General features: G+C 38.6%; 1 protein-coding gene across 2 annotated transcripts in view; it reads left to right on the forward strand.

Annotated features, from left to right (window-relative positions):
- The window catches only part of RELN (reelin), a 277,153-nt gene that overhangs the window by 74,269 nt on the left and 181,421 nt on the right, over window positions 1-21,463 (forward strand). For both annotated transcript variants that reach the window (XM_077783642.2, XM_031507057.3), the window contains exon 3: window positions 5,307-5,442. In XM_077783642.2, the coding sequence (XP_077639768.1) occupies window positions 5,307-5,442 (136 nt within the window). The remainder of the gene's footprint in view (window positions 1-5,306; window positions 5,443-21,463) is intronic.

A 21,463-nucleotide genomic window follows, 5' to 3' on the forward strand; every position in this document is an offset into this window, starting at 1 on the left:
CTGGTTTGGCCATTTTAGCATGGTATTCAGCATAGGAAGTGCTTTCAGGCAATAGTCACTTTTGCATCTTTCCCTGCTTTGCAACATCAGACAGAACTGTGCTTACCTTATGCATTTGTGGATCACCCTTTGAGATGCTAGAGCCTCGATAGAGAATGTAGTCCTCCAGGTCTGTTTCCCAAGAGAAAAGATGGTTCCATGGACTTGGTTCTTTATTTTTGCATAATACAAAATCTAATTTGGGAATGTTTATTTCTGACTCAAATTTATTACCTCCTAATCAGGAATTATTGCTTTCTCAAAGATGCCAGAGCTATTTTGTTATTTGGAGCTTTTTGTTCATGGAATTTCATCAATATTTTATGTTTGGCATTTTGCTCTCACTTTCACATCTCTTTGAAAATTGAAGCATGTAGCAGATAATCAGTTTAGAAGCAGCAAAGACAAAATGTGTTCATTCATTTTATATTGATATTTAACATTCACTCTCTTGTTTAATATGATACTCAATTCATATAATAAATAGAAAATGGTATCCTACCTACCATCGGGTTCATCACTGGAAATTCTGTTGAGCCTTAGCTATAATGAAGGGTTTACCAAGGACCTCGACATGCAGATGGGCTCCTTGTATGAACTTCTGGTTTAGAAAACTGTTTCCTAAGGAGTAAACATTAGTACAGAACATTATGTAGTTACATAACACAGAGCTATTGCAGATCCATGTTTCTCAGACTTACAAAGCAGAGAAGGATGGGACTGTCCTGCATTTGTCTGTACCATTAGATGCTTCCCAAGCTCTATCAGTAGGAAAGAACATCTTTTGTCTTCCAGAGGCCCAAATGGAAGAATGACTGCTATAATCTATGGTTGTCCCTTTTGGAGAAGCTACACAACAAGGTGAAAGTAATAATGAGTTCAGGATCAACACCTGAATTTGGGCATTTGTGGACCACCATTTTCACATCTTGCTCACCTTTGTGTATGATGTCTTATAAAAGAAGAAAAATATTTCCCTGCATTAGCTGTTGCAGCCCTACTAGCAGTTCTGATTATTAATAAAATAATTTTAAACATTTAAAGATTGAAGTGATGTATTTATCATCTGATTTACCTAAGCTTTTCCTTCCACTATTTTTCTCTATCCCTGCATTTATTGTATTAATTTTATCCCTTGAAACTACCTCTTCACATAGAAGTTCTTTGATTCAGTGACTGTAGGTAGCGTATTGAGTAGAGTTAAGCACATTTTGCTTAAAGTTTACACAATAAAAACAGCTGCTGACTTCCCTCTTGAGAGAGACTGAAAATGTCTAATATCTGTCCTAGCAGAGCTGTTGGCAGGTACAAGGCATATCTGGGATTTGAATGGTTGTAATGGTTACACTGATCATACTGAGACTCCTAAAGCCTCAGAAATTTTAGAGGCTAAAATTTTAGAGGAGAATCTAGAAATGTCATTACAAGGAGTGCACACTGTAAAAACTAAGGCAAAAGGAGTTCAGAAAGATGCTAACAGCTTCTTTGCACACAGCATATTTTAGAGATGTGGATGGGTGCCTCTCACAAAACTTTGAATATTTCAGTATTCATTAAGTAACATGGAAATACTTGATTTTTTGCTGAAGTGTTTATAGAGTTTTATACAGGATGATCTTAAAATTTTACCTAAAGATTATTAGTTTTGTGAGACTTGTGAGACTTTGTGGACTAGACTTGAATGTACATAGTTGCACTGGTCACCAGGGTGTGAGGGAGACACCAACATACAATATTGACCTGAGCCATTCTGAAGCTGTCAGAGGAACATACAGGATCCAGTTTTGTTCTTAGAGCTGCTGTATAATCAGGCTTGTCTCATAGCCATTCAAATTTTTTGTAGCAGATTTTATTTTTTTCACTTTTGTACTTTGATTTACTATGGGGCAAACATGCAATCTGAGAAGCAGCTTACCAGTTTGGAGAGGGGCTGGGGAAGGGTGGAGTTGCATTCCACAATAAGGAACTGCAAAAAGACTCAAAGCAAAAAGGTGGAATAATATCCTTTGCCTTTAATTTAGCAAGTTCTTAGTATCAGTTAAATTTTCCATTGTTTTTTGCATTTTTATCATTTTTTGTTCACCTTTTCAATGGGAAACCTTGGAATTTAAGCATCAAAACGTTTTTTAGTATTGCTGTAACTCAGTGAAGTTTCATTATTTAATTGTTGTTAAATGTTCTGAGGGCTCTGAACTCCTAAATGGTGTTGATATACTCAGTAAAGATCCAGCAGATGAGGAGGGTTGTTTTTATAGTAATAATATAACAATCAATTATTAATAAAATATAAATCTAACATGGTGATAAAATTATAAAATTGGGATTTGAATGATTGATGTACTATTCATTGGCTTTTTTCTAAAAAAAAGATTAAATTACTTGGGATTCTTTCCTTGTTTAGAATTTATTCTAGTAGCTGCAAAATTGTTCTTTTTTTAAACTGTAAATCAAAGGAAAAAGAAATTCTCCACAGATGTTGTATGTGTTTGATGTATTAGGCACATTTTTGCAGTATACTGCCTGAAATCTAGGGAATTCATTAACTCACAAGTTGCTGCCAAGGAGGGAAGCAGTCACATTTCCCAGGCTGCTCTGGCTGTCTCCTGGCTGGGGGATGTGTCAGGGCAGCCTTTGTCCTCCCTTGTATTTGGCTGGCTCTGGAGAAAGGGGAATTTCTTCAAACTGAAGGGCTGTTCCTGCTGCTCCCCTGACAGCATCAGTTATTTAATTACGCTGTTAGTGTGAGGCTGGCTGTTTCTCATAGCCAGGGATGATGGCAGATGAGAGCTGGTGCCCTGCAGCAGCCCAGACCCCAGCCCACAGCACTGAGTCACTGGCTTTAGCACAGACCTCAGAAGGAGGGACAGGCTTTGGGAAGTATCAGAGTTACCACCTGGGCAAAGCAAAGCAGTTGCCTAAATAGCCTTTGCTCTGTGAGGGACCTCTCTGGGCATATTTTTGGACACACCTGTCCGAGCAGAGCACTGCTGCAGGACTTCAGCACTGAGAGCAGGGCAGTGAGCCTGGGCACCAGGCAACTGGATTCCTTAAGGATTTCACTGCCACCCCTCTCAATTAACGAAGAAAGGCAAAAAAAGCATGGCAAGAAATGGTCAAACTCCATCTGTATCTAGTCTCTTGTAAAAAGAGTCAGTAAAATACCATCACTCTGGATTCCCCTACTACTGATCTCCAGAAAACAGGCTCCGTTCAGGAGAGCTTGAGCCGTCTCTGTGACTACCCTGACAAGATGAGCTTCAGCTTCACTTGGGGATTTGAGCTCTGTGTAAATGACTGAAAATCTCATGTGGATTTTCAGTGGGGAACTAACTAAAAAACCCTGAATGAGGAGGTTGTGGTTGTTTGTAAAAATACAGGCATCACTACTGTCACCTGCTGCCTCCTGTCACTCTTGGGATGGATCACTTAAATTCACTGTGGCTCATTTCTCCTGCCCAAAAACTGAAGCTGATTTAGAATTTCATAGCACTGAGGATAAATAACATCCATAACCTTGAGCTATAGTCTGTCATCCTCACCAGTACCTGACTAGGATTTCAGACATTGCTTTTTGTCTATAAAATGTGAAATTGTTTGCTTGTGAGCCAGCTCCCACTCCATGCAAGGTGCTGCTGGCATCCAATCCTCCGGGACACCGGGCGGAGCGGTGTGTTTGCATTAGGAAGGATTTATTCCCCTCCTTGATGTAAACCTCTCACTTGCAAACTCCTTCCACCTCTGGATCTCTGGGGGCTTATGAGAAATTGCTGCATTCACATTACAGGAGAATCCCCAAAAGCCCAGTTAAATAAAGGATTCTGAGACTCAGAATGTGGTTGATGGTAACTGGGAGTAGGGCTGTGGCTGAGCCTCATCCCCAGTGGGCTCAGCTGTGAGCAGCAGGTGAGCAGCACTGACAGCAATGAGCCAGGGCGTGCCCAGGGGCACTGAGCAGCACCAAAGGGAGCAGAGGGCAACAGGGGCAGTGCTTGAACACGAGGGGATAAAAGGTTGGGCTAAAGAGCAAGAAGGCCAGATGGTTGCAGCCTTCTGGAGTGATAAGATGGTATTCTGTATAGGCAGACACCTGAAGCCTTCTGAAGTGGTAAGGTGTTACTCTGTATGGGTTGAAGCTTTCCGAAGTTGTATGACAATACTCTGTGTATTGTAGCTGCTTCAACTGTGGCATGTGCTATGATATATGCTGTAATAAGAGATGGGGTTTATTTCTCTGTTGTTGTTTGAATTGCAACAAGTAAGTTTGGGAAATACCAACCACAATAAACTTTGAGATGCAATCACCAAATAGCCGACAGTGACCTTTTTTGAGCTCAGCATTCCCTGCTCCCATTGCCTTTTCCTTTTGATCCTATTAGCAGTGTTTCAGCCCATGTCACTGTTTTTTGAAATGAAGGTTCAATACTTGAAGTAACTTGGAGCAAGACATTCTCTTCTGATAACTGTGTTTAAAAGAATAGTTTCATCATTTACTCTTTCATGTAGTAGGAGTAAAGGTGTAGTGATCTATTCTTGTAAGATTACCTTTCTTTAAGCCAAAGGGTGTCAAACAAACAACCAAGTTTGCACTACTTTGTAGGAAACTACAAAAGGGCTCCAAGGGGAGAAAGATTGCTGTCAGACATTGTTTTTACATTAAAAACTGTTCTTTTGTCTAATGTTGAACTACAGTGAATTCCAGAGGGAGGGATTAATAGGTGGCATTTACACTCACTCATGTATTAGAAGCGTGTATGAAAAATCAAAAGAATGTGTGCTGGTAAAACTGTGGAAGGTTGCTGCTTTTATTTCAGATCAGAAGTTTGTGAATCTGGAGTTCATCTATTTTTCCTGAATAGATGTCTACTAATAGATAATACCCTTCTCTGAGAGCTGCATTTTTCTTCAGGTGTTATTTTCTTTTAGATCTGTAATGGGTGTAAATGAGGGAATAACTGATTTACAGTAGCTGTGATCCAGCTCCTTCAAACATTCAAATAATTCTTCTGGTATTGGCCTCATGAAGACTAATAGCAGTAAATACATGGAGCCTTGCAGTAAATGCAAAGTCAGCCTTGGCTCAGGCAAAGGCCAGCTCCAGGATTTTCATTGGCATTAATTCTAATTACTTGATGGCATACCCCTGGGGTTTTTTTCATTCTGTGTTGCCGTGATGAAACACATGGCAGATGCATTTCTCGGTCTGTTAGCACCTTGCAATGAGCCATTAACACGTGTTACTGTTTCCCTCCTCTGTGTCTTTCTCCTAGGAATTATGTCTGACCACCAGTTTGGAAACCAGTTCATGTGCAGTGTGGTTGCATCCCATGTGAGCCATCTCCCAACCACCAACCTCAGCTTTGTTTGGATTGCTCCGCCTGCAGGGACGGGCTGTGTCAACTTCATGTAGGTATTCACACAGAGCCATGGGCAGATACTCACTCTGGAGATGATGGAACCATCCAACCCACTCACACTGTCTGAATAAAAGAGTCAGAGTGCACTGCCAGGTGTAGACTGCAATTTGGAGTAAGAATATTGAGTTCTTCCTGGCTGAAATGTTTCTATGCATTTTGGGACTTCTTAGTTTCAAGGCATGTAGGACGTCTAGCATTTAAAAGAAATGGATTCTTAGTAAATAATCATATAATTGATCCTTTAAGCATATAGCCTATTTGCACTGTTACAGTCTTGTAAGTATTGCATTTAATATAAGTTGGAACATCACACAAATATATTATTCATTTGTAAGCATCAGTATAAAATGCAAGTATTTGAGAGTAGCTATACTCAAGTATTTACTGTTCCTAATTTTAGACACTCTGAACTTCTGATGAACCAAAAATGATCAAGAGGTTTTTTTGGCTATTTGTTTGAAAGACAGAAGTTATCATTTAATGATTTAGCACCAAATAAAGGTCCAACAAAATAGCTTAACTTGAATTATTAGCATGCATATTACTATCTCTTACATTCAAGTAATTTCTAATCATTTGTCCCAGAATTTTATAGACCAGATTTGAGAGAGAAAATACACTGAGAATACAGTTAAAAATAGAAAAGGCTTCAAGTTTGACATTTTCAAGAAAAAAAAAGGCAGACAGCTCCCTAATTCAATAAGTGAATAATTGCAGCATTTCAGAGACATGTTTCTGTGACTGTGGTGTTGTCAAAACAAGCTTTCTGAGTATTATTCCCTTTCAATCCATACTGGGAAGCAGCAGGTGAGTGCCCCATATAACCAAGTTGTTTGACTTTTGTAAAAAATAAAATTGAGCTACTGATGTCTTTGATAACATAAGTTGCTGATGGTGAGCACAGTACCTGTAGATTGGTTTACTTGTGACTATGATATTTCCCCCTACCTATATAATAGACTTCTTTGCCTATACTGTCAGGATGCATTATTTTTTAGCTGTGATGACAATGTCAAGACTTTTTTATTTCTAGCCCTTTTCTTCTAAACATCTAATAGGAAATTCAGAAGTAATAGTTTTGATGATTGGTAAATAAATTTTGAGAGTGTATTTGTTGTATATGCCTTGAGGAAGCCTGTCAACTATGAGATTTATACAACTTTTAATTCCTTTCTAAAAATGGCTTCTTTTGTTGATAAAGTTGAAGTAGCTAAAATTTGTTTGAGCTGCCTGTACATCTTCTCTGCGTACTCTTGCTTACACCCTTTCTTTCTTGAATTTTTTGGTTTTCCTGGTATTCAAGAAATATTTGTTGAATTCTCAATCCTAACTAGCATGACTGTGAATGTATTTGTTATGAGATGTGACCCTCCATTGTGAGTTTTGAGGTGAATTTCTAACCAGTCATTCATTTTCCTGTGGGTGATTTTTTTTCTCCTGGTTTTGTATTGGGTTTTTTGTTCATGGTTGCCACTGTTGAAGACCTGACAAATAACTCTGCAGAAGTACAAATACTGCTATGAATGCTGATTCTCATTCAAGTGAAATTAAAGGAATATTTTCTAAGGCAATGAATGCTTGTCTATCTTGAAATCTGTGGAAGGTTCAACATTGGCTTCAGTGGAAACAGAGTTAGACCAGCGCTGAACAGGTTTGGAAATCAAACCTGTAACTTCCTATTTAAGTTTTAATCCACCTCTTTGGCATTAGCACCTGTTGAACAAAGGTGGTGTTTGCACTGTGTTAGTGAAGTCCTTAGCCATGCTTAGCAGAAATCTGAATTTATTATTGATTAGGTAGTTTGCAGCATGGCTGTAAAGCTACATCTGTCAGGGCTGAGAGGTCTGATCCTGCAGTGGGGAGCCCAGCCCACAGCTCCAGGGTCCCTCGCTCAGTCTCGGTGCCTTTTCAGAATGTCTCACATGAGGTATAAGGATGCTCCATGGGTGATACTGTTTTATCTTTGAGGATGAGCAAAATGATGCAGTTATATCAATTTGCTTTCCCATAGGACAAATTCAGACCAGAGTGGAAAGGTTCATTTTCTCTGAAGTTGGTGTTTACTCCAGGATCATGCTTGTCTGCGGGAATGCTGGGTAAACATGATCATCAGTTAAAGGAAATGTAAAGGGGAGAAATATGTTTTACCTCTAATCCTCCTCCTCAATTTTTCTTCAGCTGCCCACACTTTCTTGCCTCAGCTGGTGTTTCTCCTGCTTACTAAATCACAAATTGCAGTAAACAAAGCTATTTTTATGGTGCACTGTTAGTCTGTCTACCTTACCCAGTTCCCTGAATACAATAGTTCCAGTGGACTCTATCTTATTTGTCTCCCTTTGTGCCTTTATAGCAAATAATAAACAAGATTTTTTAACACTTTCAATTTAATATAAAGTTTCAATTTAATATAGATTACATTTAATATAAAAATTTAATTAGTTTTTCTTTACCTTGGTATAAATTGGAAGTTTACAAAAGATATGTGAATTTATAGACTCTGACTATAGTTCAGTATAGGTAAGAGCTTCCTATACTGTTTGTTGCCAATTTGTCTGCGATTCAGATCAGCTCATTAGTCTTTGACCTCTCCGGGGATGGATAATAAGGTTATTAATTAGCATTGGCTTCAATGTGTGATTGAGTGTTGATTCCTCTCCCTGGACAATTGTCAGGAGGAACTGAACAAAGGTCACCGGGCAAATCTCTCACAGGCCAGATAGCTTTTATTAACTGCACACACTATTGACCTGTTCTGGCTTCCACTGAAGGAGTGCACTTCTGTGGATGTGATGCAAAGCCACAGTGCTGTAGACATCATGGGCAAAATTCCCTTTTACTTCATCTGTGTTTTTTAGTGTGCTCTTTTACAGCTCAGTCCTGAAAAAGACAGGAGCTCTAAGACACAAGATTTGTGCGGTGATGCTGTCAGCCTGTTCTTCCTTGTAGCTCTTGTATCCATTGGTAACCAAACAAACATGACAAAGGAGTTGAGATATTAAGATTCTAAGTTTCATAAAATTCAGTAGCTATGCAGACCATTTATATCTCTAAATTTGGATGTTCCAAACAACAATTCTCTCTGCTACAATGTGATTTGTTTATAAACTGCCAGAAATATTCCTGCTGTCAATGTGTCAGTTCCCAGTCCACCCTGAATTTCCCAGTCATGGTGAAGGAGGATGGCTCCTGGCCAGGTTACAGAAACAGCCAGTGAGGGACACACGAAGGTATTGCTGTGCTGCAGGAAGGAATGCTGTGGGGAGGGATGTGGGGCACTGTTCTGCAAAGAAGATGGGCTCATTTCTGGTAGGTGAGATGCAGGAGCACAGCAAACTGGGATTCACACCAGTTTGCTAGCACAGCACTCAGTTTCTTTCCAACCCCACTGGAATATTCCTAACCTCTGCAGTTTGATGTAGTCCAGCTATTTCCATTGCACAAAGTGCTGTACCACTGCTGGCCCTAAATGTAATGCTACCTGATGGAAATTTGCATCTTTCCTTGGCTCAGTGTTTTACTCAACAAGCCTGCTCCGAAGTTTCACCAGGAATAGGTATGGTGTAGAGCCCTGGGCTCCATGATGGAAGATGGCTGGAGCCAACCCGTTTCTGTGCAAAATTAGGTAATAGCCTTTTTTTTTTTTTACACTAGTTGTGTGTAAATTTATTTTAACTCTGTTGGGTTTTTTCCCCTCAAAGTACCTTATCACTACTAAATGAGTATTAAAAGTACCTTTCAATGAAATACACTTCTAAGAGAAATGCTGAGTGCTGCTGGTGTGCCTGTAGTATTTTAGTGTGATCTTTAGTGTGTTTTCACCACAGATACCTCCAGCTGAGTTGAGGAAATGAAAGCTAAAATGCATCATTTATTACAGAATAGTTTTCTCAGCAATAACTTAGGACTATGTTAAACAGGTATTGAGCACAGGGCTCCCAAGCAAATTGCCAGGATCTATAAATGCTCTTTACCACCATAAAATAGTAGGTCCCCCTTTATACTAACAAGTAATTTCTCTGATTGTGTGCAAATTTGTAAAATATTATCTTCATAATCCTCCAGCTAGGTTTTGTGGTTTGTAATTTCTGCTCTAAGCTCACACTAACCTAGTTAAAGCTCAGCCTGACAGCAGGGATAATAATGGCTGTTAAGCAGGGTGGCATGCTGGGCTGCATCTTAGGATGTTAAGCCTGTTGTTTTATAGATGGCTTAACTTACTAGTTTGCAAAAGTGATAGAGCTGACCTAAATAGCAAAATCATATTATGTTTTGACCACCAGTATGGTTTATTGCAGAAGTTCTGGCTATTGTATTACATAGAATTGTAGCCTGTAGAATGTACCTAGAAAAATAAGTATTTTTCTTATGCAATCATTTGTGTTAGTCACTGAGTGGGTGTTTAATAACTGTGATTGTGTCTATATTTTCTCTATAACTTCTAATAATGGAAGACTGGACTTCTGTAAAGCTATCTGCCTGAGTCTGTAGGCAGTCTAATAAGCTAGTAAGTGCTAAAAGGCCCAATCACATGTTTTGTGACAATTAGCACAGCCTGTGGTGTAAATAGCTCAATAGGAATGGGAATAGCTGTGGTGGCCTCTGTGTGAGGACAGAAGTAAGAGGGCAGTGGTGGCTGAGGCAGGAGAAACTGATTCTCAGCACGGCTCCTGGAGAAAGTTTAGGACTGAATGTTGAGGCAGACAGCTGAACTGTTGAAAGAAATTTTCAAGAAAGATGATGTTTTTCACTGAGAATATGCCTCTTCCCATAATCACTTAAAGTTACAACTCCTTTCTGGGAAGTTTGAAGTACCCTGTTCCAGAATGGGTCTTTTCATGCCCATGTGTTTAAGCCTGTTTCAGGAACTGGCAGCAGGGTTAATTATGAGCTCAAAATACCATGCTGTACAAACATTACAGAACATAAAGTCTGTGATTGAGAGACTTGGTTACCTATTTAAATCATTTATAGAAAACCTATTATAATAATTATAGAAATATTGAATAAACAGCCAAGAAGATTACATACTTTTCTATATTGGTTCTCAAGCCAGGGTGGGAAAGGTCTATATTGTCTGAAGGAACCACATTCCTCTGGTAAACCACTTAGCTAAACTGCCATTTAAGACACTGTTTACTGTGGTTTTTTCAATTGTTTGAAAGAAGTACAAAGGATAATCTTAAAGATTAAGTACACAATTATGCTTGTACACAATGATAATACGCACAAATAATAACAAAAAAGTAAACAGAAAAGAGCATCATTCAGAAGTAAGGCCCCTTAAGTCCCTTGCATTTATGTATAATCAACTCTCAATTATATAGTCGTGTATGTTTTTCTCCCTCACATTCTTATGCTGACACAGAATTGTACACTGAAATACACTGTTGTTACAGCAGTCTAGTTGCTGCCATATTTGAAATCTCTGCATTCAGTTGAGGATTGTGCTATAACATGTATGAAAACCTTAATGTACAGATGGCCTTGACTTTGGGATTTTATAAAGAAGAAGCTCCCTGCGTCAGTCAATGCTGCATTTCTCTTCCTACTCTTTACTGCAACAAAAGGGTGAAGAAGGATATTTCATAGCACTCTTTGTGATATTGGTGTGGACTCTGAGTCAGGGATTATATGAGCAGCATTAAATAATAGACAGTCATTGCTTACAGTCAGAGTAGTTCCAACATTAGCCCAGTGTTGCAGTCATTTTTATTTTTCTTTATTGCTTATAACTTATGCTTTGTAGAAAAGAAAAATCATCAGTAATTGTTCCATGCTGGTGTGTCAGTCTGGTGGAACTATGAAGAAAAATTACTCCCTTGCTTGTTTTTCCACTTCCCTGGGTAGAGGCATTGTTGTGCTGTCAATCAACATTATGTGTAATATTCTGAAAATCACGAGCCAATATTTGATTCTTATCTTGGCTCTGCTCTTGTGTCCCATTTTGATGTGATGCCCAGATTGCCTCCTTCATCTTCTGTGTTTGTTAATTTCCAGTGAAATGCAAACACTATGCATGGAATCGTTGTAGCTCTTCTAACTATGACCCCAAACAGCAAAAACTCATCTAACTATGTGAAATTAGATTTAATTTGTCTGTTAGTTCTGTCTTAGTTTTGTCTATTTTGTGTAAAGCAGACAAAGGTCACTGATGAGAAATTGTGGGTGTTTTCAGAAAGGTTTTTAACAGAACATAGTAACAACACAAAGGGTACTGTGTTGGTGAGTACTCAAAAGTGCTCAGAGCAAAGCAAGAAAACCATGAGAGAGGATGAAAGCTGGTTGCACCCAATTGTTCACTTCTGAAAAAGGGTTTCCAGTTGTTTCAACTGGATATAGGGTATGTGCCTATCTCCAGGCAGGTGTTTATATGAGCTGTGTCTGAAATTCCCCTGAGGGTTAATGGGTGTGCAATCTGGTGCCATAGACACCCAGGCCTGACATTCAGTTCTACATCTAGGGAGAGGTACCTGCAGGAACACCAGGTCTCTACTAGCATTCATTAGGATGTTTCTAATTATTTTAATACTTCTAGGCAGCAGAATTAACATCTAGATCTCCACTGGCCAAAATGGATCACTAGCTACATAGCTTGCTTGTGGACCCTTATATAGGCACATATTTAAGATTTTTTTAAAATGTGAATTGGAATCCCACCCAGACAGACTCAGCTGCCTAAACATAGGCATCCTGTACCAAATCATGAAAATGAATTTTTCATCCCCACCACCCTCAACAGTAAGGAACTTTGTCTGTGTCAAGAGTTTCCAATGAGTGGGCTGCTCAACGGTTGAAAGCTGCTGAAGGGTATGAATAAAAATGGCAACTGTGTAAAGTTCATAAATTCTTGCAATTTTTTTCCTTTTTTCCTTAGATCAAATCTGTTGTGTAATATTCTCTCAGATGACTGATATTCCTACTAAAAGCCATTTTACTGAGAGGACTACTCATTTTTTAAACTTTTCTCCAAGTTTGCAGATAACTGGCCATTTATGATTTTAGACTCCTTGCACTGTGTTGTAGGTAAAAGAAAAGCAGAACTAGCAAAGCCATAAAAAATGGTTATGTGAGCATGTATTTAAAGAAAAAACACATGAAAATTCTATTGGTGTTAGTTGAACTTAAATCCAAAGATGAGCAAAAAGCATAAAATGCTATTTCTGTCAATGTTGTGTAATGCCAGAGTACAAACTGCAATGTTATACTACATTAGGATGATTTCTTTTCTCTGTGTGATGCAAATTCATCGTATCATATTCTTGTAATGTGTGATAGCAAAAATAAGCTGAGAATAGCCTTTGGCTTCTCTGTTAAGATTTTGTTGTGGCTTCATATAGGACTCTGGCACCTCCTGCATGAAATAAAATGAAATTTAGTAATTTTCTATTAGTATTATCTAAATAATAAAATAGTCATGGTGAGAATTGCTTCCCATCTTACAAGTGTTTATTTAGCAATTCTAGAAGCAGAGATTAGATTTTACTTTCTTCTTTTTCTGCACAACGTTCTCATTGTTTTTGTGCATGAGGCCATCAATTCACATGCTGTGAATCAGTTATGAGTAATTGTGTTTAAGATTCTCTCTTGAATTTTGATAAAAATATCTCTGAAATTGAACCTCAGGGTGATTTTCAGAATATATTGTAGTTCATCAATGGCATAAACCTTTGTTGCATTCAAAGCATTGCTTTATCTTCCCCTTTTCTCAAAATGGCTAAATTTTGAAAGCATAACTGGAGTTCAGAACATATTACATACACTCCCAGCACTTTATTTCCACTAACAGGTTTTCCTCTGTATCACAGCAGTTGAATGAAATATCTTTTGCCTAGTAATAATTAATCAATACCAAACCTTTCAAAATTACATCCTAGAAGAAATATGCTGAATGAAACAGCCTCTAACCAGTTTTGGGGAGTTATTTTGAAAATGTTAGCTATAGAAAGAGTGAGCACTAAACATACCTAGAACTATTGTCTACAGGTAGACATAGAGTGCATAAAACATGAGTGCAGGCAAAGGCAGAAGACAATTGTAAAAGATGTTTTAGGCAGATGAATTTCAGTACTGCAGATGAGCCTGTATGTCAGAACCCAGGACATCCCTCTGGCTGGCCTGGCTGTCTCGAGACTCTGGCAGGGGTCTCAGAGAGCTTGTCACGAAGTCAAAAACATCTGTGGCTTCAATTTTAGCTCGTGGGAAAAGCTGCCAACTCTGTCTGAGGAATTACAAGCCACAAGGGTTTGAGTAGTGTGATAGTTAACACAGGGCGAAAAAGTAGAATGGGGTTCAAGGGGACAAGAGGGAGGGATCTGGTCATGTCCTGGACTTCTCCTTCTTCTTGTCCTCCATGTCTTGGTGTGATGGTGACACTTTCAACTGGTTTAAGGTAGAGACACACTGTCTAACATAAATGATAGATATTGGCACATTATTGTAAACATAGTATGTGTAGTTTTTGCTGTAAAATGTAAACACCACCCTAGAGGGAAGACAGAATGCCATGACTTGCTAGACAGAGCTCAGCAGGTCAGAGAAAGAATTTTATAGACAAGAAAAAATAAGCAACCTTGAGAAGCCGACCCTACATTCACATTCAGACTCCTTATTTTGCTGCGTGGGCTAGGAAACAAGGACTTTTACATTCCCAGGGTCACCTTTTCACCCAGACCCCAAGACCTGTACAGCTAAATACCGTGTCTGCATGGAAGAGCCTGCTAACTCTGGAATGTCTCCTGGTGGACTGTTGGAGCCTGATCACTTTAATGCCATCTCTTAAGCAGATAATATATCCAGTGCATGAATGAGCTGGAGTCAAGTGCATTGTCTTGTTTTTGGGAAGTTCTTGACTTCTTGCAAGGGACTATTGCTAAATGACTTGGTGAAGAACTTGATCCTGCAGGGTGCTGAGCACTGCCCTTGGTCCAGCAGAGCAATCAGGTGTGTTCATGTTGTCATCAGAAGCACAAGCAACACTTCCCAAATTTTTTAAAATTCATGCCTTCATATAATTTTTTTTTACTTTTGCTTTGTTTGTGTACACAGGTGAGGCCATATAAGGATGTTCTGACCATATTCTCAGTTCACAGTAATTAACTTACTTTTCTCACCTTGTTTGTTTGGAGGATCTTTAATAGAGAGCAATTTACAAAATATTATGTAGACACAGAATAATATTCAGCAAGGAAGAAATTCTCCCTTTGTATAAAAATGGTCTCCTTATGATGTGTTCTAGAGAAAGTTTGAAAACAAGAAAGAAAGAATGCCTAAACTTGAAGACAACAGGAACATTTGACCAGCTTTTGCTGCCTTCCTGCTGTAAAAACTTGATTTTGAATACTCGGAATGACCATGATCTCAAATTATCTAACAGAATGAATTCTGTTATACAGCAGAGTTATCACTTAGAAGAAGACTTGAAGATGCTACACCAATTAAAATAATACATTTTTATTTAAAAGCATATTATTGAAGTATTTCACATACATGTGGCTCTTGTTGGTGATTAATGGCCGTTTTTAATTGCATATTTTACAGATACAATGGCACTGTAACATTGTTTTAAGGTTGATGGTGTTGTTTTCCTTATTGTTTTGGAGTGGCTTGAATCTTTTTAGTTCTTTTTGGAAATGTAACAAATACATTTTCTCTTATAACCTTCCAAATATCCCTCGTAGATCAACATAAGCTATTTAGCTCGAGTAGTAATGTGCATTCACTTGAGCTACTTTCTGTGAAAAATGCATTTTTAAAGTCTTAAATAATAAGAAGCTCTCCAGCAATCTCTGTGATTTCCCACCCAAACAGGGAAGAGTTTAAAATAACAACTTTGAAAAAAAGAAAGTTAATTCTGTCTTTATTTTCAGTACTTCAGTAGCCTGAGGTCAAATTTTGCCCACATTGAACACATTGCTGCAGTCAGGAACTAAAAACATGCTCCTCAAATTCAGCCAGCTCCTATCACCATCAGTGTTTATGCAAAGGATTATAACTGATATGAGCAAATTACTTTGCAGAACCTACTTACACATTCAAAGAGCAAAGTCCTAAACATCCTAACATAAAAATAATAAATAGTGGAAACACTCCCAGTCAGTATCACAGACAGTTTGGCAATGCAGTGAAGCTGTCAGGACCATAATTTAAACGATGGTTTTAACACTCAAATAGAGAATATGTATGGTAAGTTAAGCTGCATAAAGCCTTTATTCTAAATCCAGATGTAGGCATTAACTTGCATATTTGAGATGGCATGCTTATTTCCTAAGTGCAAAGATGGCTAGAAAAAGGCTTTCCTGACTGATGATAAAAGCTGGAGTACTCTTTAATTTTGGTTACTGCCAAGCTTATTTCAACAACCACAATAGTTATTTGGCTTCATACCAAAAAGTGGCAATACAGTACTTACATGTCTATGGATCAAAATTAGATGAAAAATTGCTGTTTCTCATCTCCAAAGCCATTTGCTGCACATTTTATAGGCCTCAAGATGCCTTTTGTAATATGTGATAACAGAGCCAACTGAAGCATCTGCCTGGAAAGAGATTACTTTAATTATGGACTCAATGTCCTATTTTCTGCAAGTGTTCCCCAGAGAATTTCTTACTGCTGGATGAGAGGTGTTATGATGCACATTAAAACTTACAAGTCAAACAAAAGAGGTTGTAAAAGTGAGACAAGGACACCCATAGAGACCCCAGTCTTGTATTCAGTGGCTAAATAAATAATTGTGAATTCTGTGGTGATAAATTTTAATTAATCTAAAACATGTTAAAATAAATTTCCAAAATATATGTATGTAAAAAGAATTATATAAAAGCTTACATATTTTTCCTTATCAAATTGTGTTTTGTAAAATTGATCTGTAGAAGTCTTTAAAACGTTTGTATTTTTCTTTTAATATTTTCAGTATAGTAGTTACTAATGATGTAATGTGAAAAATGCAGCAAGGAGATTTCTTGTTAGCTTCTATTTTTGTTACACATGAAGTTTCTTGTCATTAAGAATTCATTTGCCTTCTGCTGTGGTGTCATTGATCACAATTAACTCACTTGATATTAAAGTGGATGTGCTGTATGCTCCTATAGAAATTCTGGGTAAATCACCATTGATTTAGCACAGCTTAATGGATACTTAAAATATTTGTCATTCTCTCCTCATCAATTAGAAGAACGCCTAGAAATCTTCATTAGCAGCTGCTGCAATGATGAGTTAAAAGTTTTTCTTTACAGAAAATATGATGGAAGAGCTGTAAAGATGGCTTGAAGATGCTGTGACAGCATGTGAAGTACTAGGAAACTTCCTTAGAATTTGGAAAATTGCCAAAAATAAAAGGGAAAATGACATCTCTAGAAGATACTGAACTTTAGAAACAAAACAATAACAATAACAACAAACCAAATACACCAAAAATTATTTGAAGTTTATTTAAAACAAAGGACCATATCTTCCTCTTTGATTTTGTATGATTATTAGAAAGGTTTATTCTCATAAAACATTAGAGTGAAAGCAATGATCATCCTTCATAAATAATACCAACTAACATTAGGGATTAGTAGTTTGCTGGTTTTATAGTAATTATGTCTTCAGTGAAGCAGAACCAAGTCTGAAAAGAATGTTAAAAGGTCGGTACTTCCCTGGTCTGGGGGAAGGTAGTATGGGGATTTCATAGCATAGCAAATGAAAACAATTAGCTACCTCTGCAGCATCCAGCCCCAGGAGGAGCTTGGCAGGTAGTGATCATCACAGGTATCTGTCTCTTTATGTTTTCCAACACCATTTCAGGTGCCTGGGCAATATTTGTGCCAAACTTGGTCTCTGCTGCTATATAGGCTAAGTTTATAAACCCAGTCACACCCTGATATGCTGGGAACTGTGGCTCAGAGATACCTGACCTGCATCTGCAGGCTGGAATTTGGGTCTGGGAGTGGTGGCACCTGTTCTGTCTGGGCTGTGGGTATGCTTATTAAGTCTCGCGATGTAAGCTTTAGGAAGTGGATGGAAAAAGCTAAAATATTGTAGATGGCTTTGCCTGGAGCCATTCTGGGTTAGGAGGAGAGGGAGCTGAGCTCTCTGCCGTGTACAGCATGTTAGGAGGACAGAGACACATGGCCTCTGGTCCCTTGGGAGGATTAAGGATTAAATACTAGATCCCTTTTCTGTCTTCTAGGCTGTAGTTGTTGGGGGTGTTTTTTCTGACTTCTTCCTCTGGCTGTCAGAAGCTACACAGTACCAGGGTTTAATGGGAGGTTTTAGCTTGTACACAAATGAGAAAAGCTCTCATTCTGTTCTGTGAGAGGAGATCTTTGGACCAGCCTTGGGCCAAGCTGGGAACTGAGTCGGTATCAGCTGTTTCCAGGCTCAATGCTTTGCCGCTTGGTTTATTACTGACGAGATGGAGAGAAGGATCATGAATATACATGGTTTAATGAAGTGACTGAGGCCACTTTTCAGGGATTCAGGACATACAGACATGTGGGAGTGTGGCTGATCAGTTACTGGTGTTCCTTCTGAGATTTTGGGACACTCTCCCTTCATCAGCTGTGAAAAGCACATGTGCCTGAATCTCTGTGCCTGGGAAACTTCCAGTGAGGCACCCATGTGCATCTAGAGCTGGGCTTCCTCAGCAGCTGTCCCAGGCTCATGTGCCCTACATACCAGCAGACCCCCTTGCGGCACTTGGATCATGCTGAAAGTCATGTAAAATTTCAGCTGTGATTTCTGCAAGGGCAGACATTTCAGCTGTGGTGCTTGATCTTGCCAGAAGTCATGAAATCTGTTCAGATATCTTCTTGCTTGCCAAGGAGAGCTGACCTTTCCTTCGGGTGAAGTGTCCAGCTTTGGAGCTACTGTTCCTTTGCTCTTGGAGCTGGCATGCTTTTGTGGGTTGCCAACGTTCTTAGCCAGAACTTTCTCTTTTAAATAGTATGGACAATTAGGTCATCATTCTAATTATTTATGTGCAAATTGTTGTCTTTTTTGTTTCAGAAAAGAGCTCTGAAGTTTTGCTGTTACTTAACATGATGAAATGTCATTTTTTAAGAATGGTGTGTCTCCCAGTGTCTTTGAGCACTGGAATTCTTATTCTGTGGAGCTTTTAACTTAGAGAACTTTTTTGTTTTCTGATTGTTGTCAGCATCAAGAGTCCTAGAGTCAGGCAAGTAAAGGGTTGGAAAAGAGAACTCCCTGTCTGAGTTGTTACTTGTACTGTCTGATGTCTGCAGTTCACATCTCTCTCCTGCTTAACCTAGCTGTGACTGAACTGCTGGCAGGTCTCTGCCCATCTGGACTGGAGACAAAAACTGCTCTGTGGTGGTTCCTGACACTTCCACCAGAAGAGATCTGCATCTTGGATTCCATGGGAAGGGGAGGACGTGGTGTTCCAATCCTCCTCTCTTTCAAAGCCATGTGAGGTGGCCCTTGACTGGAAACCACTAGTTTATCACTGTGAGCTATTGTCCATGCTGATGGATGAAGAATATCAGCTTTACTTCTCATGGGGGAGAAGAAACAGACCTGGAATCCATGATGACACTGTCTTTGTCCTGCAGTACATCAAGGATACATCATACTTCATCTAACCTCTGCAAGGATTTCAGTGTCTTTTATTAGGTAATATGTGGTCTCAGAAATATTTCTCTATGTTGGCATTTTCTTTAACAAAACAGGTAATTTTTTTTGTTGGTTTTGGTTTTTTTGTTGGTTGGTTTTTTTTGGGTTGTTTTTGGTTTGTTTTTTTAACCCCTCTCCACTATTGCACAGAACATCCACATCAAGTGTTTTCTCCTTATGATGTTCATTCTTAGGTCTCCTGTGGCAGCAATATACCCATCAATAGTGAAAAATTTCATAATCCTGGCAGAGTGCTATGGTCTCCACAAGTCACTCTTCAAAAAAGTGAAAATTATATAATGTTAAATTCCTAAAAATTATTTAGTTCCTCATGTATTAGTACACTTGTTTGTGCCTTTAAAGGCATAACCATTGTGACACTGAAATCACATCTAAATCTAACTTTGCACTGCCATATGGCACAACCTGTAGACATTAAGACTTTGGGAATTCATGTATTAGGTTGCCAGATTGATGTAGTGGATAAGTAGATTGTCATAAAAGTAATTAGTTTCAGTGTATGTAGATTGCACTTGGCCTTTTTTGTTGTTAAGCTTTTAAGGATTGATCTTTTAATGCTTTGCTTTGATACAAAAACAAAACATCTCACAGGAGGACAATTTGCAGTTAAAAATTTTTATTACGTGTTTGCTGAATAAAATAAAAATAAAATAGATCTCGCTCTTGCTACTGTTTTAGGATATGTCAGGAATGTTTACTTGTATTTGTAAGGATATTTCTGTCATTGATTTGTAACCTACAGGGTTACAAACCTAGCTAACTTATAGCTAGGTTTGCTGGTTCTGACTGTGTTCAGAGCTCTGAAATATTTTAGCTAGAAGCCCTGTGGACTGGGAGAAGGTATAAAAACCAAATTTAAAAAATCATAAGCAATTACTTCTGAGGTTGACTGATGATATGCAATGTGATATAGATGACTATTGGATGGCTATTACAGTGGTCAGTAATGGCAGTCATATTGCAGTAGTTTAATTTGGTAATGGTGATTAACTTGTATCAGCAGCTCACCGCTCTTGGTGCCAATCTCTCTCACAGGTAGTCAAGCTGGATTTTGAGGCTGGGTTTTTGTCTCACTTTTGGCAGCAGGGATTTTCTGTTGCAGAATGCGACTTGGACTTCCCAGCTGGAGCTACCAGGGAGTGCCAAAGCCAGAACAGAGCAGTCAATGGTCCCTTTGACCCGAGAGCCCATCCTGAGCTGTGCCCTGGTTCTCCAAAGGCTGTAGCACATCTTGGGGCTCGCAGCTGTGTGCAGCTTTGTGTGTGAAGCTGGAAGGTTCAGGAGTACTGAATACCCAATTGCAGAGAGAAAGAGAGGGGTACAAACATCAGCAAAAACAGAGATATTAGCCAAGTTTATTAAGTTTTCATGAGTTTAATTAGATTTTCAGACAGTAACAAAATTATAGAGTAAGTGAAGCTCAATGTTCACAAATGCTGGAAGCATTGCAGTGTTTTGTTCAGCAGTGCTTTAAGAGTGTCTTTAAATTTGCAAGTTATGTTTGAAAAATTAATACATAGTATTTTAATAAACCCTCGTTCTCTTTTTGACTTTTTTTTTTTTTTTTTTTGCTTTAAATTGGCAAAATCAAGTCATTGGGTCTTATTCAGTCTATGAAATTGTGAGCACAGAATACATTTCACGGTTGATTTATGAGCTCCTTGAAAATATGGTTTATAATGAAATTCCGACAGGCCCTTAACAAAATTAGCATAACAAATAGCAATGTAATAATACCTTTCATGTCTGTGCATTCCTGCAGATTCACTGTCAGTGAGCACTTGCCAAAGACCAGAGAACTTCCAGCCAGGGCTGGGCAGCACACCCAGACAAGGCAGCCTCAGAAAGCTGACTGCCTGCTGTATGGATGTGGAGTTATGGATTCAGAGTTTGCATCTCAAGGCAAAGTAAAATCAGCAGTAATCCTAGCAAAATAATATCAAATTAAGAATAACTGTCGTTAGTTACAGAGTTATTGCTGTTATATACTGGTTGCTTAGTTATTACTAAGGCAAAACATGAGAAGTGTAACTTTTACTGCTGGCAATACTTAATTTCAGGGTTTTGTAAGAATTAGGAGATATAGTTGGGATGGTAGCTAGAAGACCAGTCATGACTTGGGCTGTCATTGTCCATATAGAAATTCTGTATCTGTACTTTAGAACTTTATTTTGAGAAATTTTACTATTGAGCCTGATCTCTATAGACTGGTATCCTGATGCATGGCCTGTGTCTAATGTTTACAATATATAAGTTTTGGCCAATGTGCTTCTTTGGAACATTATTTTTTAATAGAATAACCTGGGCCAAACCTGGGTAACTGGGTCAGAGTCGGTATATTTTTATGTAGAAAAGTCTGGGCTATGGGCATCTCAGAT

This window comes from Lonchura striata, chromosome 1A (assembly GCF_050655825.1).
Source record: "Lonchura striata isolate lonStrDom1 chromosome 1A, ASM5065582v1, whole genome shotgun sequence".
In the NCBI taxonomy this organism is placed as follows: Eukaryota; Metazoa; Chordata; class Aves; order Passeriformes; family Estrildidae; genus Lonchura; species Lonchura striata.